Here is a 26,337-nt window from a genome sequence, read left to right as displayed (position 1 = left end):
TGTGAATACCCAAGGGGCCGATGAGATTCCGAAGGGAAGTACTTTCCATTGGTAATGTTTCCCGTCTAGGATAAATCTTAGATATTTCCTTGAGTTGGGATGAATCGGAATGTGTAGATATGCGTCTTGCAAATCTATGCTGGCCATGTAATCTTTGGGACGAATTAAGTGCCGAAGTTGCGGTAAGTGTATCATGCAAAACGCTGGTGGTTTGCTTAGATATTCTTTGTTGAAGATGCTCATGTTGTATATGAGACGAAACTTTTCCCTGGAATTTTTCTGGGCACTAGGAAAACTGGGGAGTAGAAACCTGGTACGATGTTTCACTGATCCAGAACTTCTAAGGCCTGTTTGCTTAGCAGAGTAGCTACTGTTTCTCTTAACATAGGTAGTTGTGCCGGTTGAAAGTCGAACCTTGGAGGAGTGACTGTTAACGGAGGTGTGGCCTTGAGTTGTATTAGATATCCGTGCTGTAGGATATTGGATACATAGGGATCTTGTAGTATTCCCCAGTTTTCCCAGTGCAGCTGAAGGCATCCACCCACTTGAGAAGGTTGTACTGGAACGGCTGGGGGGTGGAAGACTCCAGTTGTTCCGAACCTGAATTTCATCGTCTAAATCCGCGGGAACCTCTGGATGATCTGCCTCTTGCCGATCCTCCTCTGAAATTGCTGTATGGGCAACGAAAAGATTCCCTGGGACCTTTTGCTGTAGCCAATTTCTTGTCCCGTGCTTTCTGTAGCCCAGAGAATTTAGACTTGCCAGAGTATCTCAAGGATGATTGCTTAATGAGGTTCGCTAAGGTATCCATGGACTTGATCATAAGCACCTCTCTCGAGTCCTTAGACACCTCTTTGGAGACCTTGTCTATGTTACCACCAAATAGTAAGGGCGATGACCATGGAGCAGCGTAGAGTGATTCCGTAAATTGATTATCCCAATTGCAGGAGGCTAGTAGACCCTGGCCATGAGCCATGGTAGTAGTTTCAGTAAGCGCTGACAAGTGATCTGTAAGGAACTGATGGTCTCTTTTCTGCATGAGTAGAGCCGAGTAGATCTTCCTCCTCTGTAGAATCCTTGAACTTGGTGATGAGAGTTTCATTGACAGTTCTAGATCTATTCAATCCCAAAAACATTCTCCTAGAAATGGTATCCAACTGGGCTAATTTGCGATCATCTATTCTGTCATTCCTGGACTTGGCATCACTGATTAACTTAAAGTTGTCATCAATCTCTTGGGCCTTGAAAAAGGAGTCCATATTGTGACCTGCAAATTTCTTGGCGTTGAAAACCGGGAAATGTGTTGATTGGAATTTCGTAGATTTGGTAAAGGCTGTATCCAGATTAACTGGGACCGCTGCTATCGGGTCAATAGGAGGTAAGGTGATAGTGTCCGCATCATCTTCCTTCATCAAATAAGTATGAGCTGAGTTCTCGTTCTTAGACGGGGGAAGCAAGTTCTAATCCATTCACCATCCAGTATCTAATTTCTGCATCTGAGAATACGATACCTTCTTCCTCTTCTGACGTAGGATCACATATAATAGAGTGAGGTGGAGTCCTAGATCTGTAAGAAGATCGACGAGAAGATTGTGGTGAACGGACTGACGAGTGGCTAGTATATGGAGACCTTGGAGGAGACTTCCTCGGTGAACGCTGGTGGCTTCGTGAAGCTCTAGATGAGTCCCTTCTAGATCTTCTGGGTGAAGATGACTTGGAGCCACTTAACCTTCGTGAAGGCCTTCGGGAAGGTATCGAGTCAGAGTCCGAATCATTATATGGGAGCCTGCTTCGCGAACGACCTCTGTGTTCTATAGGGTGTGAGCTCGGTGAAGCACTCCTCCTCCGTGAAGCCCTTCGCAACTGGTGAGGCTCTGGATCCTTCGTGGAGGCGGCCTGGGACGTTCTTCGCGAAGGCTTCGCTACGGGCTGGGTTGCCCTTCGTGGAGGCGCGTTTGTGGGCTCTAGGGCCCTACGCGAAGTCAAGGGGGGGGCTCTAGGGCCCTGTATGACTTATTATGGGTTGGGCTCTGGGGCCCGCGGCTCTGAGGCCCCTGTAAACCGTATCGGTCTTCCATCAATCTCATGATTTGGTTAACCAGGTCGTCTGGGACGGTCTGCGCTGGCGTTGAGGGTGTCCTCTCTGTGATAGTGACGGGACCCTCAGTTATAATCTCAGGCGACAGCGTAGGCATCTCTGGTTGCGTGTTGATCTGCGCTGAAGTGACGGTAGCCGATACTGGTCGCTTCTTATGATGTGCATCTGGAATGATAATCGGAATGTCATCATCATATAAACACAATTCTGAAACAGGTAGAATATCAGAAGCAAAGTTTTTAGTAGCCTTTGTGGATTTCCCTTTTGACGAAGCTGTAGACCTGGGGGTTCGGAGCGTACGTTGAGACGACGTGGAAGCTCTTCTAGTCTTAGACTGTGATGATGGAACGTCCTGGGGCGCTTATCCCCCGAAGGTAACTCAGGCGGAACACCAGACGGTAGAGGGTCGTCCGCCAACAGTTGACATGGTATTTCTGACTCCGATCTATTAGCTATGACTGAAGATTGTTTGCGAGATCTATCTGCCGCCCGTCTCAAGACGGAATATAAATATTTATCAAAGGCAGAATTAGACAAATTAATACATAATTTGCAGCGTGAAACAATAGAGCATGGAGTTATGCAACTAGGGCATATTAAATGCGGATCGGCAGCAGAGTAACGTAATTTACAAATCGTGCAGATTTTCATCAACGCAAACTGCTGAGCAAACACGGCGAACCGTGAATAAAGCAGCAGAAACACGAATAATTATCAATGCATGTTGAATAAGGATACTTCTTACACCTCTATAGATGAATATAAGAGGTACCAAACTAAATATAATTAAAGGATATAGTGTGTAGGGAGACACAGGCGCTCTCACGTCCAGCTCACTGGGCGAAGAAGGAGAGAGTGAGGCACATGGTGGGAGGTGGCGCCCTCGTTCCCGCGCTTGCGAGGAAAGGGATAACTCGTGGTGAGTACTAATTAGTGATTTTACATTGAAGGGAACTTCAATTGGGAGATACAAGTGTTCCACTATGTTCGCAAAGAAGAAGAAGACAAGCAGAAAAGCATGAGTCAGGATAAGGAAAAATATGATAAATTTGATATACTGACCTGAACAGCTGTGTCATCAGCCTTGCTGGACTGTGAGAGGACATTCACACAACGTGCAAATGCTTCTTGTAGCACCTTCAAAACAGAGAAAATATATGTCAGATAGAAATAGAGGCACAAATCTTTGTTGCAGTGTTATAGGTTACAATCAAATATATTTCATGTTTTCATTTGAAACTTCATAACTAACATGAAACATGCATTATATGGAGGGTTTGTAGTCTCTAACTGGCCAGGGGGTAAATGGCACACAAATTGTTCAAAGTGCTCACCCGCTGTTCATGTGAAATTCTTCCAATTATCAAACTTACTTTGTTTATTTAAGCATTGATAATGGCCGCAAAAGGATTTTTCATTATTCTTGATGTAGTTGCCACAATGAAAATAATATTCAACCCTCAGGAATAAAATAAGGTTTGATAATTGTTTGGAATAACCTATGAAGTGTCAACTTCACTGTGTCAATGTTTTCTCAGGAAAGGTGGTTATCAGAGATTTTATGCATTAAGAAAATAAGAGCATGGTAAACATGAAAACATGAAGTGGAATGTTTCAGCATCATTAGTTAGGTGAGGTAAAAAACTATAAATACCTGAATTCCATTTTCCCTCCTGAGCTCCTCAGCATTTAGTGCTGAACAATTGACTGTGTGGTATGCCAGCTCACTAGCTGCTGCTAGGAGTGGTGCCGACTTGGAAAACAACTGATCATCTGATGTCTCCATCTTGATTGTCTTGATGAGCATTGGGTAGCCAGCATACTTGTAAGGTTCAAGATCTGTGAAAAAAACACAATTTGGAGGATTATACTGATAAAGTCAGGTTATCTATCATTAGGATGGAATATGTAATATAATTCCAGGTGAGCTTGCAGACCATACTCACACCCATACATATTTCAAAGAGTGAAAAAAGCACACAAACACTGCAGCCTTTGAACTTGTTAAATTATGACTGACTTCGCTATATATTTGCAGTAATCTTAACTTAAATTCACAAGTACTGTAAATATAGAAATTAGTGCGGAAAAAAAATGAGTGAGTGAGTGAGTTTAGCTTTATGCTGCACTCAGCAATATTCCAGCTATATGCTGATGGTCTGTAAATAATCGAGTCTTGACCAGACAATCCAGTGATCAACATTATGAGCAATGACGTGCCAACCATGTCAGCAAGTCTGACCACCCGATCCTGTTAGTCACCTAATACGACAAGCATGGGTTCCTGAAGATCAATTCTAATCTGGATCTTCATGGGTCAATTTTTTTTTACACATTTATGACTCAGAAATGACTGCCTCCCAACAAATGCCCTCAGGTAAATGAGAATGTGATTACAAACTTGGTCAATATGAAAGTCAAATTTGTACTACAAGAGGACTGGACTGATTCACAATCTCAATTGAAATCTACAATTTAAAAAATGCTGTCCATTGTGATGTATACAGAAAATGTAATTTTTCAAGTAAAATTGATATTTTTAAAACTTATCCTGAATCATGATCTTTTGCTTATCTCCCTTTTCTTTTCGAATGGTAGTGGAAACACTTGAATCCCTTGAAGTTCCCGAAGCGGACGTAAAAATACACTCACCCAGGAGTTACCTCCCTTTTCCCACGTAAACAGTCATGTGACCAGCCTTACTTGTCACTCTCTCCTGATTTTTCTGCCCAAGCTCTTGGATCTGCTCTGCAATCCGAAGTGTTTCCAGCGGGGAGGTCGGGAGGGCTTGACCTCATGAGTCAGGATAAGTATAAAAATATCAATTTTATTTGAAAAATTACATATTTTTTATTATCCTGACTAATGATCTTTTGCTTGTAGAATCCGACGGATTGGTGGTGGGTCAGGTCACTTCCTGGATTCATCAGCTGTACCTTTAGATACGTGTAGTATCCCCCCCAATGGGAACTGCGTAGCGGCATTTCCGAGATCCTATTCTTCCAACTTCCGTTATAACTCGGGGGGACCACTTCTTGTCTTACTTCCATCTCAGACAAGTTGAATCATCTTGATTCATGTGGCTTCAGATAAACTAATATCTTCTTATTACTAGATATCTTATAACAACCCATAGATTATGATAAGATCTTTATCATAAATGAGTTGCGACCCCTTCACGTACAGGTAAGATCTTTACCAGTACAGGATCTTTAATCACTCATGCTAGCCTGTCCTAGCCTGCGCATGGACTTTCAAACTAATACTTTTCTTTAGTAAAAGTTATCAACAAGTCAACGTGATAAAGGGTGAGATTTTCAAACTCAGCGCCTTTGTGGAGCCGTTAGTAGCTGTGCTACAACGAGAGGCCCAAATTGGTGAATGCCTGAGACGTCTTCAGTGGCTATGTCTCGGAGGTAATGGTTGGCAAACACCGTGTCCGACTTCCAAAAGCAGCCCTCCATAATTGCAGATATAGAGCAATTTCCATGCAGAGCTAGTGTTGACGCCAATGCTCTGACTTCGTGTGGGTTGGACGCTCTTGGAGGTTCTAGTCCTGCTGCTTTATAGGCTCTCAATATGACGGCTCTCATCCAGAACGATATCGTCGTTCTTGAGACTTCTGCTGATGTCTCTGTGGATAATGGGATGAATAGGCGCTTGAATTTTCGTCTCGTCTTAGTCTTTGAAGATATATCTTCAGGGCTCTGACTGGACACAAGGACAGGTCCTCTATATCCTCTGGTCCGAGGATTGTAGATAGCGTTGGTACGTAGAACTGTCTATCTGGCTGATCAGGTAGTTGGTTCTTGGCAATAAAGTCTCATCTAAGTCCTAGATGAACTGCAGCATGTTGCCCCGTGTCGAATCTGGTTTGACCAAAGTCCAGCGCATGTATCTCCGATATTAGAGCTGCCGTGGCTAGCGTAAGCAGGAACAGAGTCTTCTATGTCAGCAGCTCGAAGGTAGTCTGATCTAGAGGTTCGTAGGCATCACTTGTAAGATGACGTAGAATTACATTCAGATCCCAGGCCAGAGCTCTGAACTTCTTTTGCTGGTCCTCCAGTTTAAAAGATCTCAGCAGAGCAAGTAATTCTGGTACACTTGTCAACTTGATGCCTGTTTTCATGGTAATCACTGTACTAATGGCAGCGAGGTATGTAGATAATGTTGAACCTTTCAGATGTCTGGTCTGTCTAAGATGACACAGGTATTCTGCCACTTGAGGATGAGTAGCTTTCATCCCAATGAAGCCTTTCCGCCTTGCATAAGTCTCAAACTTCAGCCACTTGTCATCATACATGTAACGAGTAGATCTGCGTAAGGCTAGCGTTACTGCCTTGGCTGCCCTGGCGGAGTATCCTCTTTTCTTCAAACATGTTTTGATACGGTCCACACGTGTAGCTGGAACAGTGTTGGGTTCCTGTGGACTTGCTTTGTGTGCGGATGTATGAGTAGGTTCGGCCAATCTGGTAACTTGATTGTTGGACTTCCGAGATCTTCTATTAGGTCTAGGAACCATACTCTCGCTGGCCAGTATGTCGCGACCAAGGTCAGTTGTAGCACCTGTGTCTGTTTGATCTTCAACAGTTCTTTCGGTAGTAATATCAGTGGTGGAAACGCATAAGCGTTTAGTCCTTCCCATGATATGTTCAGTGCATCTGTTGCCCAGGCTCGAGGATCTGGAACTGGTGAGACAAACGTCTGTAGTTGTTTGTTGAACCTCGTGGCAAACAGGTCTATGCATGGGGATCAGATTTCCCTTATGATGAGCCGAAAGGCTTCTGGATGGAGTATCCATTCTGTAGGTGATGGGTGCAGTGGTCGGGAGAGAGCGTCTGCAAGCACGTTCTTGGCTCCGGGTATCTGACACGCCTTTATCCAGATGTTTGCCTCCTCCATGATGTCAAACAACTGGAATGTGAGCTGTAGTAGGCTTGGTGATCTTGTAGATCCTTGCCGATTTATGGAGAATGCCATTGTAGAGTTGTCCATGTTGACCATCAGCATTCTGTTGATCAGCGAGCTTGACCATAGTTGTAAAGCGTTGATCACAGCTTTCATCTCCAGCAGATTGATGTGAAAATGCTGCTCCGTTTGGACCATTTCCTTGATGCAACTTGATTGTTGAGATGTGCACCCCAACCTTGTATCGATGCGTGCGTCTACGTAGTGATGTGTGTCAAAGGCCAGCTCTTGTAAATAGGTCCCTCCACCGACGTTCGACCTTTGGGTCCACCAAAGTAGGTACCTCTTAAAGATCACATATACTCTAGGGGGGTACAAATACATATATCACTAACTGGCATCGCTATAAATGAAACCCCGTCATTAAAAGTACTTACTTCGGTCTTTAATTAACTTAAATTGACCTTTTTGACAACAGTGCACTATTCTCACCCGCGAACGAAATTTCAACCAATCAGAGCGGGGCGTCTCTGTGACGTCATATGAGGAACAGATATGAGGGCCAATGCAGAATTCATCTACATTTCAGGGGGTAAATTATAAACCTCAAATTGTGACAACTGTTGTGGAAAATGAAAGCTATATGTTCTCACAATCTACTGTCATTTAATTTTGTCTCCTGCTTTGCCTAGTTTCTGAGTTACAACCTTGTTTTCATAGACGATTCTGTCAAAATCGCTTGGTGTCGTTAGGCCTTATTTGTATAATGACTGATCCAAATTGATCCCATTTCTGTGTACTTTTACCTCGATATTTAATCATGTCTAGTAAAAATCTGTTTGTATTCTCAAAACAGTGTTGGCTCATAAGTTTTCACATGCAATACAGCAATTAATACTCCCTTGTTGTAACCCGTGTTAGGTGGTATAAACCTACACGTTATTTGTCATCATTCACTTGATGGTTAGTTAATGAATTTATAACAGGTATAATTAGTGGTAACACACTTAGATTACCCGACAAAGGTTCTCCTTTGGCATTTCTTGTGTCTGGAGTAAATATTCAACATTATAAACATCGATCAAAGGATTAACCGATAACACGCTGATTGATTGATTACTTACTTTTATCTTACACAGCGGATTTGTCAAAAGGTAGTGTTTATGTATGTAGATTTACTAATCTATACTGAATACACTCTGTCGTGTCGGTGTCTGCGTAAAAACAACGTCCTTCTTTCAAAGGATTAACCGGCAATACATTGATTGATTGCCCATTATTGGCTCACTAAATAACTGTTTTTAAAGAAATGCGGACATTATGTAATTAGTTGCCAGGTGTGCTATCTTGGTTGACCAATGAGACTATACACCAATGTGAAATACCTGAAAAGATTTATCACTTTTTCGTATATTAAACTGTTAAAAGACACATCACTTGGAACAGCTGCAGATGAATGGCATATCACTCATTTTTGTGGATATCGATGGATACATTCCTCGAACAAGGTAATAGCCTGACATTGTTCCTATAACTTTAATCTGTTTTAATTTTAATATTTGCATTTTGTTTTTATTCATTTGTCGTAGCATTCAACAGAATCATTGTTTTCGCCGTGAAGTGTAATGAGACAGACAACATACACTAGGGTGTGTGTGCGAATTATGATTCACATTGGAAAACTATAAAATGTCTAGATATTACAGTTCTGTTATAAATTCACTATAAGTATCAGCAGATCGTCTGCTTTTTATTTAGTTTCAAAATGCATACAAGTATGATAATAAACTAATTAGGATTATAAGACCAAATATAAAGACGCATTATTGACTAGTATCTACATACTGGTGAGTGGACATTAACCATGTGAATGTAGCAAGAAATTTATCGCAAGCAGTATTGTCACTTTGACCCCCACCTCGCTTCCGTGGAAGAAATCGTTATGTTATAAGTTGTGTCATGCAAAATCCTTTTGGTTATGATTCCAATACATATTTAACTACGAGTAGAAAGTAGTTTTGATTTTCTAACTTGATGAAAACAAACCATAATCTCATTAATTCTAACAGACTTTAGCCCGTCACTTTACGATTTTCAAAAATGGCGACGCCCTGTCGCGAACATACGCCAGTCTGAGGATAAATGCTATTTAGGTTTGTTTTCACCGAGTTACAAAATCAAAACTACTTTCTACTGGTAGTAAAATATGTATTTGATTGATGGCCAATAGGATTTTGCTTATAACATAACAATTTCTCTCGTGGCAGTGAGGTGGGTGTCAATATACTACTACTTACAGTATGCTTGATTGGCATTTTAGAAGATGATATTTGATGAACATAGAGATTTTTTCTGGGTTACATCTTCTTTTTATTCTTGAGTACAACGTTTCAGGGCTTGTTCTGGCCCCATCATCAGGTAAAACTGAACAGTAACTGTTAACTCTGGCCGTGACGTCACAATGCTATGACGACGCAATACATGTGGTGGTCAATAGATACAGATGACATGGCTAATAGAATACATGTTATTATGAATATATAAGATGTCGTTTACTGCAAAATTAATGGATCAATTTAGAACTGTGCAGATACTTATACAAAATTGTTGATTGATTTATTTAGAAATGTACAGAGACATTAAATACTTACAGTATTATTGTTACTTCGACCACAACCTCACTTCTGAGGAAGAAATCGTTATGTTACAAGTTGTGTCATGGAAAATCTTTATGGTCATCAATCATATACATATTTTACTACAACTAGTAAGTAGTTTTGATTCTTTAACTTCCGTGAAGCGATCTGAACACAAGTAAGATATCGTTTCAGGCTTCCACAACGCCGCCGCGCAGACTCACAAACATAACCCATTTAGCACGAACTGCGGGGTCCTGTGGAAATCTGTGCATGGTGACACCATCGCCCGACCCCAAGGAACAATTGACGACAAAGCAACGATTTGGCATGTCGTCGTTGATGTCGAGAAATCATCAAAATGATGAGCGTGCTACACACTTTCTATACAACTAACTGAAAATCGTTCCTCATATGACGTCACTGCAGTGCTCTGGCGACAGAGTTACGTAACCTGTCTGTGGTTTCGTTGGCGGGCGAGTGTGAAGCAGGTGACTATTTGGCAACTTTTAATCGCTCGGTATTAATTAACCACAAGTTTTTTAAGAATGAATTTGGTGTTCCGCATAAGTATAACCACAAATCTTTCATATGTAATAGTTAAAAAAGTCCAAAAATCAAAGTTTATTTTTCTTTAAGATTGTCTGGCAGCCAGATAGGGTCGACGCTGTCCAGATGTTTTGTCAGGAACCGTTGCAGCGGCCTTAGTTGTAATCTTCCTGTGCGAGTCAAGTCCTGCACAGAGGGTAGTAGACAGAGTAGACATTGCCATGTTCGTAGTGTAAACAGAGATGACTGCTTGTTGAATCATGGCTTGTATCTTGACCCAATGATCTTCTGGGACCACAATTCGATTCTGTGTTGTGATAATTCTTATTCCCAGCAATTGAAGATCTTGTTTGATTCTAACTCCAACTTCATCAGGTTCACTAGCCATCCTAGTTGCGTGAGCAACTTAATTGTGAAGTTCAGCTGCTGTCTGAGTTGATTGGCACTTTGAAGAACCTGTATGCCGTCGTCCAGATAACTGGCACTGCGTAGACCTCGATGCTGCAGATAGGTGCCGATAGGCTTGGTTATTCTTATGAATAATCATAGAGCCGATGATATTCCAAACGGTAGGACGTTCCATCGGAAGTGCTAACCTCTGATTGCAGTGATGATACATCATTCTTTCCCTCATATACGCAGGCGATCTGTGTTGACATCGAAGCGTTGTCTATTTATAGCAAGGCTGGCTCCAGTGTAGCATCGCAGGGTACAGGTACTCATACCGACTTTTATCAGCGACAACTTCCAAAATAAACATCCCTGCTGTCAAGGCTAGACATCTATTAGATTCACATGATGATAACAGGCCGTAGTTGTATACTGTTTCCAAGGCTGCCGATGAAGTATTCCCCCTACCACGGGTTTGTTTACAAATCAGAAAACATGCTGGAGCCTGCTCTGTCAGTGGGAGGCGTTGTCTGACGTGGACCAATCGGCTTCCAAGCATGACGTCACCGGTGTTGTAGCAAGTTGCCCTTCATAAAATCTGATGCAATTAGTTGGTTGAGTAAAAGCGCACGTAAATCTACGCCGCTCATATAAACCTCTTGAATAAGGGTCGCTCCAAGTGTAAATTCATGTTCAGTGATATAAATCACTTATTTCCATTGTGGATAATATAAGCCAGCACGACGAAGGAGGCTTTCGAGACGTATGTCTGTATGGATCTTGAAGAATTACCGATGTTGAATCTAGTTGATAGGATATAAAATCCTAATCCCCACGCTGAGTGACGAGTGTTAATACTATCATCTGTACGGCCGTTCAAGGATACTTGAAGGCGTTGTTAACCTTAAGCCCTTTACAAAGGTTGCCTTGAGGTTCTCCAGTACTTGAGATATCGGCTTCATAGGTGATATCATATTGGAGTCAAAGTCATCAGCGTATATGCAGTACGTCTCTGTTGGGTTGGAGTGAGTGAGTGAACGACAATATCCGCAGGCCATCTGCTACCCGGTATAAGACCTTAGCATCCGTATAGAGGAAGTGATTCCTTTCATCAAGTAGGTTGTCGTCCGAAACTGAACCTATACAGGTATAAGGTTTGTGCAGGTTGTAGAGTTGTGCAGGCTGTAAACTGTAGAGATCGCACATGTTGTAGATCTTTTTGTTGTGTTTTATACTCTGACAAAACCATCCATTTTCATCATTCCTTGGTTTTATTCAGCCGTATGGTAATAGAGTCGACGTCAACACCCTGCCTGTTGATGTAAGGGTTTGTTAACCCTAGGGTTTGCTAACCCTGTAGATGTCTGCGTTGCTGTTTTCTGCCTGTAGATCTGAGAGTTCTCGAACCTTGTAGATGTCTGTAGCTTTCTCAAAGCTGTGCGTAGGTTAGAAATTACCTTGGATATAGGTTCAATCGGAGGAATAGTCACCGAGTCAAAGTCGTCATTACGCATCTTATAAGTGTAGACTTCATCTATATCCTTAGAAGGAGACTCCAAGTTCAAACCATTGGCTATCCAATCTGTAACCTCTGAGTCCGGGAAGACGAAGTCTGGTTATTCATCAGTTATCTCCTGATCGGTAGAGCTATGCCTCTGCGAATCATCCTTCTGCGAATCTGTATCCCTCCTCGAACTTCCCTCATCCTTTCGCGAACTGAAGATTCCTCCCCTCGCGAACGTCTATCTGTAGATTCATCTCTTCGCAAACCTCTGTGATGTGAGCTTTCTCTTCGCGAACATCTGTTGCTAGATGTATCCTTTCGCGAACATCTGTGATGTGAGCTTTCTCTTCACGAACGTCTGTCGCTAGATGTATCCCTTCGCGAACGTCTGTGATGTGAGCCTTCTCGTGATGAGTGACTTCGCGAACCTCTGTGAGAGATATACGATCTCGATCTAGAGCGGCTAGGTGTAGGAGATGGATCCTTCGATGTTCTCGAACGTTGAGGGTTCGCAGATGTAGAACGGAGAGTAGGCATCTCATCTCTTCTATCCTCCTCCAAGATGACAGAGTCGTCCGACTGTGGAGACCTTCGCAAAGGTGTACGTTTGCCAACATAGTCTTGAGACGTAGTTCTCTGAGGAGTAGGTTCGCGCAGGTCAGTAGGTTCATGCAGGTCCCTAGGTTTGAGCACGATGTCAGTAGATGAGAGGCTTCGACGAGCCTTCGCTTCTTTCTCGAACCTTAGTTCAATCATGGCCATCATCTGGTTGGTGAATTGTCTCATAATTTCACCCAGATCAAGTTCTGCGTTGATTGAAGCTGATGCGGTGCAAAAGAAACGTTCGCGAACGCTGATGAGTTGTGTGCCTCGACTTCACTCCGTTGAGAAGTTGATGGTAGTTCGTCAAACAGCTGGCCTGCTGTGACCGTTGCAGGAGACCATCTAGTAGTCGTGGAAGTCGATTGAGTCGCCGATCTCGTAGGCACTTCGGGTAGAAGTAACGGAGGATCATCAAAAAACATCAACTTCATGCGGAGGTAATATCTCTTCATTGAAGGATTTCTTCTGCAACGTAGAAGAAGATGACGTCTTTTTCTTAGCTTGAGTCGGAGTCAACTGCGTTGTAGCCGATCTCTTCTTGGCCCCTGTACCAGCAGACTGCCCCTGTAACGTACTCAACATAGCACCAGTATTATGAATTTCAGCAGTAGCAAGCAACATACGGTTTGCAGGCTGATCTCCTGTTTTATCAGCCGTGACTTGTGATGACTTCCTCACCCGATCCATGGCACGTCTAGACATATAAGACAAATATTGATTAAATAGTAGATTTGATAAATCAACACAATAAGTACAGCGCAAGCTGGAAGAACATGGTTTTATGCACGAAAGGCATTGGGGGTGAGGATCCGCCATGGATAACCTGTGCCTGCAAACACTGCAAGATTTCATGAAATGTAAACAAAGTTACATAACGATGAAATTATGACACAAATACAAATAATTTTTACAATTTTTTTACATATAATACAAAGTAGTTATAGCCAAATCCATACACAGCATAAGTTTGAAGAATAGGACCTAAATAAAAAGGATATAATGCCGTATAAGGGACTCAAGTGCTCGCCCAACCATCCACTTGGGCGAAAAGGGAGAGAGTGACAAGTAAGGTTGGACACATGACTGTTTACGAGGGAAAAGGGAGGTAACTCCTGGGTGAGTGTATTTTTACGTCCGCTTCGGGAACTTCAAGGGATTCAAGTGTTTCCACTACCATTTGAAAAGAAAAGGGAGATAAGCAAAAGATCATGAGTCAGGATAAGAAAAAAAATGTAGATTATTAAATGCATTTATGAAAAAACTAGGCTGGAATCAGCAATTAGCTGTACACACATTTTGCCTAGATCAACAAGCAATTCGGATGAACATTTATAAAAAATATAACACATAGCAACTAGATGTCATGATCAGACAAAATCGTATCTGAAACTATTATGTAACCAAGAAGGGAAGTTGCAGTAATTCCTTGATATCTTAAAATAATAACAATGGCACTATGATACCAGTGTCTAATTTACTTTTCAGATGAAGTGGGCCCTGGGCCCATGGTTACTTAAACTAGTGGGACATTTGCCATTGTAGGTGGATCATCAGAAAAAACAAGGGAGAAATGCATTCACTCTGCAATTTTAATGAATTTGTCATTCAAATAGCTGTTCATTTGTATCAATTAAAGTGTTAATTTAAACACTGTTGATTTGGCCATAAAAGTTATTATCTTCTAACTCTGTCTGTTTTAATTTTGAGTTAGTAAAAATAGAAAACAGTAACTGTTACAGTCACTTTGGTAATACTGAGCACTATAGTTTGGCATGAAATGCATGTGGACCCGTTTTTTTGTAAATATCTCTTCATCCAATGATCTAATCGATCTCAAACTGTGCAAGTGGATGTTTTGTCAGACAACCTAATCACATTGTAAATCACCGATTTTATGCATTTGTATTAAAGAATCTGTCTATGTAACTGTCAACAAAATAAACAGCAGAACGCAGACGGCTTGCAGAGGGAGGGAGCCAATGACCTGTAACAGTGGCAGTGTTGGGTCATAAAGGTCAGCGTTCGTCAATGTAGGTCAGATATGCACGTGACAGGTATGAAGAGGTGTCACAGGTCGTGAATAGGATAAGGTGGGTGCCAACTGTTAACCATCATATGGAGTTTGTTTCTCTGAGTTGTTCAACATTAACCACAAAACCCATTAGTGAGAATTATTCTGTAGGTTAAAATCTTTAAATTTGTAATGTTAATGTCATATTTTGTTTATGCAGTACCTAAGTGGAAATGCATTTAAAGAACACAGAAAGTATATTTACACTAAATCATTAATCGGACCACCTATGGTTAAACACAACAACTGTTAAAGCCCCGTTCCCTCGGACACAAGCACACACAATCATGCACACTCATTGAAGAAAAGATAGAATGAAGACAAAAGTGTTATGTTTTGATGTCGTTCACATTCCAAATTAAGCAATGCATTTCTAATAGCTTTAAGCATATAGATAGTTAATATTTATATTTTCATGATAATTTTATGTGAAATGAGTGTTTCATGTTACACTATAAGTCGTTGGAATTAATCAGTGCTGTCATTGTTAAAAGAAGTTATATTACTTTGAGCATATCTGGCTGGATACTATTATTATCTGTAAATATAGTAACAGAATTAAACATCATCAAATTCACTCCATTGTTCCACAGAGGAGTCATCAGTGTCCAGACGAATGACAACTGGATTAACTGTTTGCTCCTTCAAGCCATCTTTGAGCCAGTACTCTTTCTCCACCTTCTTGACATGTTCAACACATGCATGCCAGCGTGCAATGTCAATGTCACATATAGCAGTGTTGACAATGTGCGTGACATCATTCAACTTGAATGATTGATTTTTCCGGGCCACTGTACTTTTAAGGTCTCCCCAGATAAGTTCGATTGGGTTGAGATCACAGTGGTACGGTGGTAATCTCAAGACCTTATGGCCGTGTTGGCGTAGCATGTTGTCAATGTTATATGTGGGTGGAGGTTTGTTAGGTTTAATCAAAGAGTACAACTGTGGTTTAGTGGCCTTAATTGAAAATTGTATATTGTTATTTGTTAGCCATTGCTGCATATCTGACTTCTTTGTATTGGAAGTTGGGCACCTATTGTGTGGATCTCGAACACTGTGATTGGAAGCATTGTCCATGACAACAAGACTTTTGTAAGGCAGAGCTGGCAACAATTGTTCCTCAACATACTGTGTGAAAACCGTTGAGTTCATTTCTGTATGATAGTCCCTACCATCTGTGCTCTTTGACTGAAATACCAGATCACACCCAGGTAGGAATCCACGGTGGGAACCAGCATTAAGAACGATTAAACGTTCACCTTTGCCTGTTGGTATTTTCATACCATCACTGGAATCAGTGGGTAGCCACTGTCTGGCAGCAGTATGGTTTGCATTGACCCAGGTCTCATCCAGATATATAGGTTCGAACCCATCCTCTCTTGCCTGCTTAATTTCTCTCAGATAGTTACACCCTATTTTCACAATATCAGATCTCTCACACATTACAAGTTTCTGGTTTGCTACCTTCTTGTACTTGTATCCAAATTTGAGCAGTAGTTTGCTTAGCATAAACCTAGAAACATTAATGTCGTGATCCTCTGCAAGGATGTGTTTTAACTTTCTTGTGGACAGGTGTTCATTTCTAGCAAATAGCCGGCGAATGACATCTCTGATGACCCTGATGTCAAAAGAATCTAACTTTGGATGCCTACCTTTTTGTACAAGGTTTTGTTTATTGGTTGTTGGTTTTATTTTTCACAATTTTTAGCACAATGTTCTTTTTCATGCCAAGAGCAAAAGTTGTACGTTCATGTAATCCGACACCTTATAAATCGGTTTGCTACGTTTGCTCTCTTTTTAAAAAAAATTCAACACATTTCTAATTAAACGTTTAGCATCATCTGAATAAGCTTTCATGATGACAGCTAGAAGTAGTCAATGTGAATGATCCAAACGGTCTATCACTGTGCAGTGCACAGGTAACTATCATGAACTGCACGTGCATTTACCTTTATGACCCAACACTGCCGCTGTTACAGGTCATTGGCTCCCTCCCTCTGCAAGCCGTCTGCGTTCTGCTGTTTATTTTGTTGACAGTTACATAGACAGATTCTTTAATACAAATGCATAAAATCGGTGATTTACAATGTGATTAGGTTGTCTGACAAAACATCCACTTGTACAGTTTGAGATCGATTAGATCATTGGATGAAGAGATATTCACAAAAAAACGGGTCCACATGCATTTCATGCCAAACTATAGGTAAGTTTATGGTCGGCACTATCAGCGTGTCTCTTGAGCGTGGAAGTACGGAAATTATAAGTTCCATCAATGAAAACATTATGTTTCCATTTTTCAGACAAAGTGCATAAGTCATTTTGTTTTTACACTCATTATACAGAACCCACAGATACAAACCTCATTTCATTGGAACGAACGGGTTGATGTTTTGCTCTCAGTTTCAACATCTGTCGGTGTGTCATTGGCTTTTGAGGGAACCGTTTCAATTACTGAATTAGAACTGTCAGTACTTGACTTCGCAACAGTTTCGGCATTTTCTTTATCAGTTTTTGTTCTTTTTGATTCGAAAAAAGAATGTATTTCGCGCCTGCCGCTTGACAGCAGCAGGCGACTTTTCACCCAACATTTTGTTTCGATAACTGCACACTGTCTTTTCAACTTCAGTTACCGCCCTTTGATATAGACCTGGAAAGTACACTAGTAAGGGGTGTAACTCTTAATGTATAACGAAACAGAATGACTTGAATAATCTACGTATTATAAGCTCCATGCATTGATGTAGGCACCACATTAGACGCTAGAAAGCGTGTACGGCACTGCGGGGATTACTGATTGATCGCTCGAAATTGTGAAAATAAGTTTTAAATATTAAAGAGGTTGGAGAGGTATGTTTTTACATGATTGATACGAGTCAAATTATTTTTATAATGCGCCAATCAGACCCACCAGGTTAAGGTATACTGCGTCATTTTTAACTATCATGCGCCAATGGTGCAAGGGCACTGTCTAAATTAGACTCTGTGGTACAGCTGATTACTACTGCCATGACATTTTTGTTTAAAGTGCAGTTTGACCCATCACCTTTCAGGCTTTGCATAAAAACATCATATTGACATCATGCTATATCTATTCAACATTATGGTATACTGAGTAGCAGACAGAATAAGCTCATAAGAAGTCACTCAAACATGAACAAGAAATAATGTAAAGGGCCTGCTGATATTCTATTTGTGCAACAACGATTTACATCTTCTCAAATTAACCTGATCTGTCTCAGTTCACATCTCAAGTTTTTTAAATTGCTGCTGTTTATTTCCTTCAGTTCATTTCCCTGATCCTGGACATCAAAAAGAATATCTTCTATGGAAATTATACTAGTTGGAAGGCATCTTCATACACATTTGGTTAATCGAGGGTTGTCATGGAGAGATCTGAAGCTACAGCTGCCAGTTTGGCAACTTCACTTCACTTTTATCATTCTTCTGATTGATGGCATTACTTCAGTTGATGGCCAAGGAAGGGAATGGTATCTAGGAGGAAGAGGAATGTTCGTTACAACCTGCAGACACTAGCATCTTTCACTCCACTTGTTCCTCCTTTGGGGGCTTGAGACATAAAATACTATTATAGTAGAATGTTGTGGATGTCTAGTCCCACCTTCCATACCAGATCCATGCTCTCCATCCTGTCCAGACTAAGAGCACCATGTCTAGTCACACCCTCCATACCAGATCCATGCTCTCCATCCTGTCCTGACTGAGAGCACCATATCTAGTCCCACCCTCCATACCAGATCCATGCTCTCCATCCTGTCCAGACTAAGAGCACCATGTCTAGTCACACCCTCCATACCAGATCCATGCTCTCCATCCTGTCCAGACTAAGAGCACCATGTCTAGTCACACCCTCCATACCAGATCCATGCTCTCCATCCTGTCCAGACTAAGAGCACCATGTCTAGTCCCACCCTCCATACCAGATCCATGCTCTCCATCCTGTCCAGACTAAGAGCACAATGTCTAGTCACACCTTCCATACCAGATCCATGCTCTCCATCCTGTCCAGACTAAGAGCACCATATCTAGTCCCACCCTCCATATCAGATCCATGCTCTCCATCCTGTCCAGACTGAGAGCACCATGTCGAGACCCACTTCCCATGCTGGATCCACATGGCCATTCCATCCATTCTGACAGTACTAAGTCTTGTCTTAACTCACATGCCGGATCCATACTGGCCACCAGTTGGATCCCATGCAGTCCTAGTACTAGTGTTGAACAAGGCTCTTATCTGACTGAGAGCCATGCACCAGTTTGATCCCATGCAGTCCTAGTACTAGTATTGAACAAGGCTCTTATCTGGGTGAAGCTGGTCCAAGCAGAGGGCCTGTCATGGAGTCTGAGTGGAGTCTGAGTATATATGGCAAAAACAGGACACTTCTTGTTCCATGTGCTGCACATATCGGCTGTATATTCCTGTTCTATGCCTCCCATGCGTCAACCAGGTTAACATGCAGTGCTTGTGGCACTGAATCCCTGTCTCCAACTCAGACAATGACCATGGGTGGTCATGTTGGGTAATGGGTCACCATGGTTACAGGCATACTGTTAACACTGCAAGTTTACTGTCTACCCTGGCGAGACAAGGGCAGTGTCTATTACAGGTGGCTATTTTAGTTGTTTTGTTGTCATTTTCATATTTTGGGAGCGAGTATCTCCGTAAAACCTGGATAGTGAAAGTAACTGGCAACTGATTCAGATATCTGGAATATTGGTTATCTGGACAATATATGAGAAACATAACAGTCCAGATAAGATAGTTTCAACTACATAAGACTATAAAAGCTTACCTTCTTTGTACCTGCTGAAGAGGATGGACTGGGCCTTGAGTATCAGCACTATGTTCTGAGGGTCAGGTCCTTCTTTCACTTTAGATTTACTACACAAGAATTCGTAAGCTTTGTTCACTTGTTCAAAGACATCCTGAGAATAGACAAAAACAGCAATAATAGAGACATAACTAGTGCCACTTTGAATTCAAATGACCCAAAAAGTCAAACTGTAAATTGTGCATCTACAATGCTTATCTTATGTCATGTTGGGCGCTTCCCCTTGTTCTACTGACTGTAGAGTAGAAATGACCTGAAATAAAGCTGTCAGCTTCTTGCAACACCACCTTTCTCCATTTATTGTACTTGGCAGTCACTAGCAGCTCATGCAAGCATGCATCCTGCCCTAGTTGACCATGTGACTGCCAACTGAAATCATTTTCTTGTCTTGGAGGCTGAATTAATCTTGTTACCTGAGTAGTGGGATTTTATCCCATTGGTATCCATAATGTGAGATAGGATAACTATTATAAATATACAATTTTAAGTTAAAATTTCCAATTTTTAAAACTTATCCTATCTTACGTTATGCACAAATCATATGGTTGGATGGTGGGCCACGGATTACTCTTATCTGTAGGAAGACGACAACCCCACAGATACCTGAACTGAGGAAAGGTGGGGTTAACTCAGTAATTTCTCTGTTTAGTATTCTGTTCCTATCACATCTATAACCTTCCCTATTCTTCCTTAACCCTAGTGGTCATCAACAGTTGTGGGAGAGAAACACTTCGAAACTTGCACAAGGATTTGGAATTGATACTCCACTAATATGATTGTTAATGAGAGTAGAGGTAAGTGAGTACTAGGCTTGCCTCCAGAGTCAATAAAATTAAAACCATCTAAGTCATTCGTAAATGCAAAACAAGAAAAAATTGTGTCCAGGGACACGGATGCCCCCGCTGCTGTAGGAAGAGTTCACACATTCAGGGTCCCACTGAAGTACTTGAAATCACTAAAAACAATGTGTTGAGGGGTTAGATAACACAACCTATTATCATATAAAGATCAATAATTGAACAAAATTCATGAACAAGTTCAATAAACATCTATGCAACTATGAGATGCACACCTTTCGAGTCGCAATGAAACACACATATAAGCTTAATCAATTCTGTTGAGCGGTTTTTGTGGAGAAGTGGATAGACCTATCCCCTATTTCACTATCATCAGAGAGAAATTCAACAAAATTTATCTAAGTTCAAATGTCTCTTAACATACAAAAAACTATAAAATACAAAAACAAAATATGAGATGCACACCTTTAGAGTTTCTATAAAAGACATATGTAAGCTAAATGAGTTTTGTGCAGTGTTTTTTGAGGAGAAGTGGATAAAGTACACCCCCTGTTGTATGGGACGAACAGGATGAATAGAACCAAATTAAAACTAAGTTCAAACATCTGTAGAAGTGACAAAATTAAGAAATTGCATGAACAAGGTACGAGATGCACACCTTTAGAGTTCCAATGAAACACACGTAGAAGCTCAGTCAATTCTGTTGAGCAGCTATTGTGGAGAAGTGGATAGACTTCACCCCCTATAACACTATATTCAGAGAGAAATTCAACAAAATTATGTAAGTTCAAACGGCATTAAAATTGGAAAAATAAATTAAATACAAAATCAAAATATGAGATGCATGCCTTTAGAGTCCCTATAAAGCACATGTGTAATCTAAATGAATTCCATAAAGTAGTTTTTGAGGAGAAGTGGTTAACGTACACCCCCTGTTGGATGGAACGAACACTGGCAGAATAGAACAAAATTCAACTAAGTTCAAACATCTGTAAAAGTGACAAAATTAAGAAATTGCATAAAAAATTATGAAATGCACACCTTTAGAGTCCCTACAAAAGACATGTAGAAGTTCATTCAATTCTGTTGAGCAGTTTTTGTGGAGAAGTGGATAGACTTCATCCCCTATTACACTATCATCATAGAGAAATTCAGCAAAATGTACCCAAGTTCAAATGTCGGACAGACGGACGGACGGACACCGAGGGTAACCCATATATGGCGGGGGCATAAAAAACCTGGCTGCTCTCAGTCAGGACGCGTACCTCAGTAGCCCACTGACAAAGGTTGATCGTTGTCAATCCAGGAATAACATTGTCTATTCTTTTATTCACAAGGTTGTGTCGAATCCAGTGACAGTTTGGGGTGATACCATATCTGCGGTGTCAGGCCATTGAGAGTTGCTGTGAAGCACCATAGTAGAGGCCAGTCCCCTTCTCACGTGAGGGTAGACACAACCAGAGCTGTAGGATCACCGAATGTGACTGACTGACTGAGTTTAGTTTTACGCCGCTTTTAGCAATATTCCAGCAATATCACGGCGGGGCACCGAATGTGAAGGAAGGGTGGTGACAGATACTTCCGCTGTGGAGACAAAAGAGAGCCGGACGACAAAATCGCTTGCATAGCCTCTGACCAACTTTTGAGGCAGCAATATAGATGTTTAAGGCCCTGACCAGACAGAAGGAAAGATCTTCAATGGCATCAGGTCTAAGGATTGTCAGCATAAAAGTGAACAATGTATCTGCCTGACCAGACAACTGATTCTTCAAAATGCAATCCCATTTGAGAGACAGGAAGACCTTGCCGTGCTTCTTCCTTTCAAAACATACTCAGTTTACATCCAAAGCATATGTCTCTCCGAAATACAGGCTGCTGTAGTAGGCACTAGAAGGAAGATTACCTTGAGGGTGATGCACTCAAAGTCCATTCCCTCAAGTGGTTCATAGTCAACTGGGGCCAAGTTTCTCAGTACACTTGGATTGGTCAGCAAATCTGTAAGATCACAATATATCCCATTTCCTGCTGCCGAAGCCACAACTGAGTTAATTATTATAGCATATTTATATAGCGCAGGTGTGCGAGTTGTACGTGTGAAATTGAAATTTCACTGCACACGATTGTTGATCACCTGGCTGTTCTACAAGCAAGTGTTCCTTCCTCGTAAGAAACAGCAAAAAGTGACAACAAAATAATGATTGTTTGTTAAACAACTTTTTTTTTCTGGTGTCCAAAATTATTAGACAAATCATCAGAGTTGGTTTGTCGATTTCACATGACTGTGCAAAGTTTGATTTTGTTGCATGTATTAGAGTTTGAGTTAGTGAGCAATTCATCTGTCTCAAATGAAGTCAAACGGACTTTAAATGGCATTGTGTATCCATAGCTTTCGGCCGTGGGTGCCGGAATGCAAAATGAAATGCCATTTTTGAGCTCTTACTGGGCATAGAACCCTGTCTGGTAGGCCGCGATCTAACGCAGGAGCCAGAGTTGGAAAAGTGAATGCTCGTTGTCCTAGCAATCCCATTGATGACTTTTGATTCTTGCGAGGAGCTCCCCCTGGCAGGGCACTAATTGCCACTCTGTACAGATCTTTAAAAAATGCGACTGAGTGTATGTCCAAGGCATGTAGTTCTGAAATCCTTGAAGCTGTAGCTAATTGCCATAAGGAAAAGCAGTCTTCCATGAAAGATGTGACAAGAATGCTATTTCAATTGGTTCACCCTGATAATACTACTGAAAATGTAATTTTCTGAATAAAATTGATATTTTATACTTATCCTGACTCATGCTTTTTGCTTGTCTTCTTCTTCTTGCGAACACAGTGGAACACTTGTATCTCCCAATTGAAGCTCCCTTCAATGTAAAATCACTAATTAGTACTCACCAAGAGTTATCTCTATCCCTCTCCTTTTGGCGGGAACGAGGGCGCCACCTCCCGCCACATGCCTCACTCTCTCCTTATATAGTGAGCCCAACACTTGAATTTTCAGGGAAATCCAAAGTGTTATGTGGGGAGGATGGGAGGGCTTACCTCATGAGTCAGGATAAGTATAAAATATCAATTTTATTCAGAAAATTACCTATTTTTCCTTATCCTGACTCATGCTTTTTGCTTGTAGAATCCCTACGGATAACGGAGGTGGGAATACAGAATACTTTGGATTTAGATAATTAGTGATTTGATAACTGTAATAACTGTAATAACCCCTATGGGAACTTCATAAAGGCACTGAATTGATAAATTCCTGCTGTTAAACTTATCAGCTGCCATATATGGGTTACTACAATATATAGATATTATGATAAACATAAATAACGTATTTACAACATGAATACTATGCTTAAGACTAATATAGACTTAAGCTTGATAATATAATAGCATAAACTTCATAGAGTTGTTAGCTAATGATATTATTGTGATATAATCAACATAGTACTGAGCTTACGATAGTGATTAAACTTAAGCTAACATATATACAATAGCATAAACTTCATGGAGTTATTAGCTATGAAATAAGCAGTAAAAATCTCGTAAGATTGACTTATCTTCTCCGAGGGACTGTCAACTGCTGTGCGAGGACCATGGGACCGAAATGGTGAATACCTGAGACGTCCTCGGTGGTGATATCTCTCAGATAGTGGTTGGCAAACACCATATCGGATCTCCAGAAGCAGCCCTCCATGATGGTATTCAAAGAGCAATTGCCGTGTAGAGCAAGTGTTGAAGCTAGCGCTCTAATTTCATGTGGATTAGATGCTCTTGGAGGGTCGAGTCCTGCAGCCTTGTAGGCACGTAGTATGACAGCCCTGATCCATATCGAGATAGTTGTACGTGAGACTTCCGTCTGTGTAGCTGTCGATAGAGGGATGAATAATCGTCTGAGGTTATGTCGTCTCGGATTGGAACGTCGTAGATATATTTTCAGTGCTCTGACTGGGCATAATGATAGATCCAGTGTATCATGAGGTCCGAGAATTGATGAGAGAGCTGGGACGTGGAATAATTTGTCTGGTTGACCTGGCAACTGGTTTTTAGCGATGAATTCCCAGCGTAGTCCCATATGCACGATGTTATGATTGTCATCAAAGCATGTTCTCTCGTAATCTAGTGCGTGAATCTCTGACATCCTGGCTGCTGTTGCTAGGGATAACAGGAACAAAGTTTTCTGTGTCAGAAATTCGAATGATGTTGATTCCAGTGGTTCATATGCCTCACTTGTGAGGTGTTGGAGCACTATATTTAGATCCCATGCTGGAGCACGAAACCTCTGTTTCTGATCCTCCAATCGGAATGCACGTAGTAAGGCGAGTAACTCTGGTGTTTTCGTCAGCTTGACACCCGTTCTCATAGTTATGACAGAGCTTAAAGCTGCGAGATATGTTGATAATGTTGAGCCTTTTAGATGTTTAGTCTGACGTAGGTAACATAAGTAGTCAGCCACTTGTGGATGTGTAGCATTTCTAGCTGTAAATCCTTTCTTTGCAGCATAATTTTCGAAACTGTGCCACTTGTCATCGTACAAGTTGCGAGTGGAGTTACGTAAGGCACGCGTGACTGCTTTTGCCGCTCTGGTTGAATAACCTCTCTTGTTTAGACACGCCTTAATACAGTCCATACGTGAAGTTGGAATGCTTCTGGCTTTCCGTGCGCTTGTTTGGTGTGAGGATGTATTAGTAGATTCGAGAGCTTTGAAAGTTGTAGTATTGGTTGTCCGATTTCTTGAATAAGAGTTGGAAACCACGTTCTCGCTGGCCAGTAGGGCACGACCAAAATCATTTGGAGGCTCCGAGTTTGCATGATTTTATGTAACACCTGTGGGATTAACGCTGGTGGCGGGAACGCGTACGCATTAAGTCCTTCCCACGATATGCTTAGTGCGTCCGTTGCCCATGCTAGTGGGTCTGGGACTGGTGATACGAAAGTTGTCAGCTGATTGTTGAAGCGAGTGGCAAATAGGTCTATTAGTGGAGCTCCTATTTTCTTGATAATTTGTGCGAATATCTCTGTATGGAGCATCCATTCTGTCGGCGATGGTAGGTGTGGCCGAGAGAGAGCGTCTGCTATTACATTCTTTGCTCCTGGAATGTGGCAAGCTCTGACATGTATGTTGAGATTGTCTATTAGATCGAACAAATGAAAACATAGAGTCAATAGGTTCGGGGACCTGGTTGAGCCTTTTTTGTTCACATAAAACGCCACTGTTGAATTGTCTGTATGAATCATCAATTTGGCATTCTTTAGTAAGTTGCTCTAATGATGTATGGCGTTTACTACTGCTTGCATTTCTAGCAAGTTTATGTGTAGTTTGCTCTCTTGTTGGCTCCATAACCCTGATGCCGTCCTGTTGGCGAGGTGTGCTCCCCAACCTTGGAGCGACGCGTCTACATAGAGATGTGTTTTCAATTCCGGCTCTATTAAACAGATTCCATCGCAAACATTCGATCTCTTGGTCCACCATAGTAGGTGAGGTTTGACGTGAATCGGTAGACTGAATGGTAGAGGGTCGTCGAGATGAGTGATGATGAGGACCTGTAACGGACGTAACTGTAGTCTGCCTCTGACTGTCATGTCTTGAGCTGGCGTGAGTAGACCCAACAGGCTCTGCCATTGTCGTAGTGGTAGCGGAGAGAGTAAGGCTTGAGGGATTATCTGTTGGATCTTGATCCATCGGTCCTCCGGAACGACGATACGATTCTGCCGCGGAGAAATCGAATGCCTAGAAATTGCAGATTTTGGCGAGGTTCTAGGTCCGACTTGAGTAGATTTACTAACCATCCTAGCTGTGTTAGTAGCTTGATGATGAAGTTTAACTGTAGTCTGAGACGCTGTGGATCTGGATCCACTTGTATCCCGTCGTCGAGGTAGAATGCACTGCGTAGACCTTGACGATGTAGGTAAGAGACGATAGGTTTCGTCACTCTTGTGAA

The 26,337-nt window shown here is 41.5% G+C and overlaps 1 protein-coding gene across 1 annotated transcript in view; it reads right to left on the bottom strand.

Annotated features, from left to right (window-relative positions):
* Nucleotides 1-26,337, bottom strand: part of LOC124282143 (dnaJ homolog subfamily C member 13-like) — a 303,611-nt gene that overhangs the window by 40,941 nt on the left and 236,333 nt on the right. Inside the window, 3 exon segments of the mRNA XM_046718113.1 lie at nt 3,161-3,235; nt 3,753-3,937; nt 19,571-19,703. Of these exon segments, the coding sequence (XP_046574069.1) occupies nt 3,161-3,235; nt 3,753-3,937; nt 19,571-19,703 (393 nt within the window).

This window comes from Haliotis rubra, unplaced genomic scaffold, assembly GCF_003918875.1.
Source record: "Haliotis rubra isolate DU_JTF1 unplaced genomic scaffold, ASM391887v1 Scf293, whole genome shotgun sequence".
NCBI lineage: Eukaryota > Metazoa > Mollusca > Gastropoda > Lepetellida > Haliotidae > Haliotis > Haliotis rubra.
Note: the sequence above shows the minus strand (reverse complement) of the source record. Positions and strands in the feature narration are given on the sequence as shown.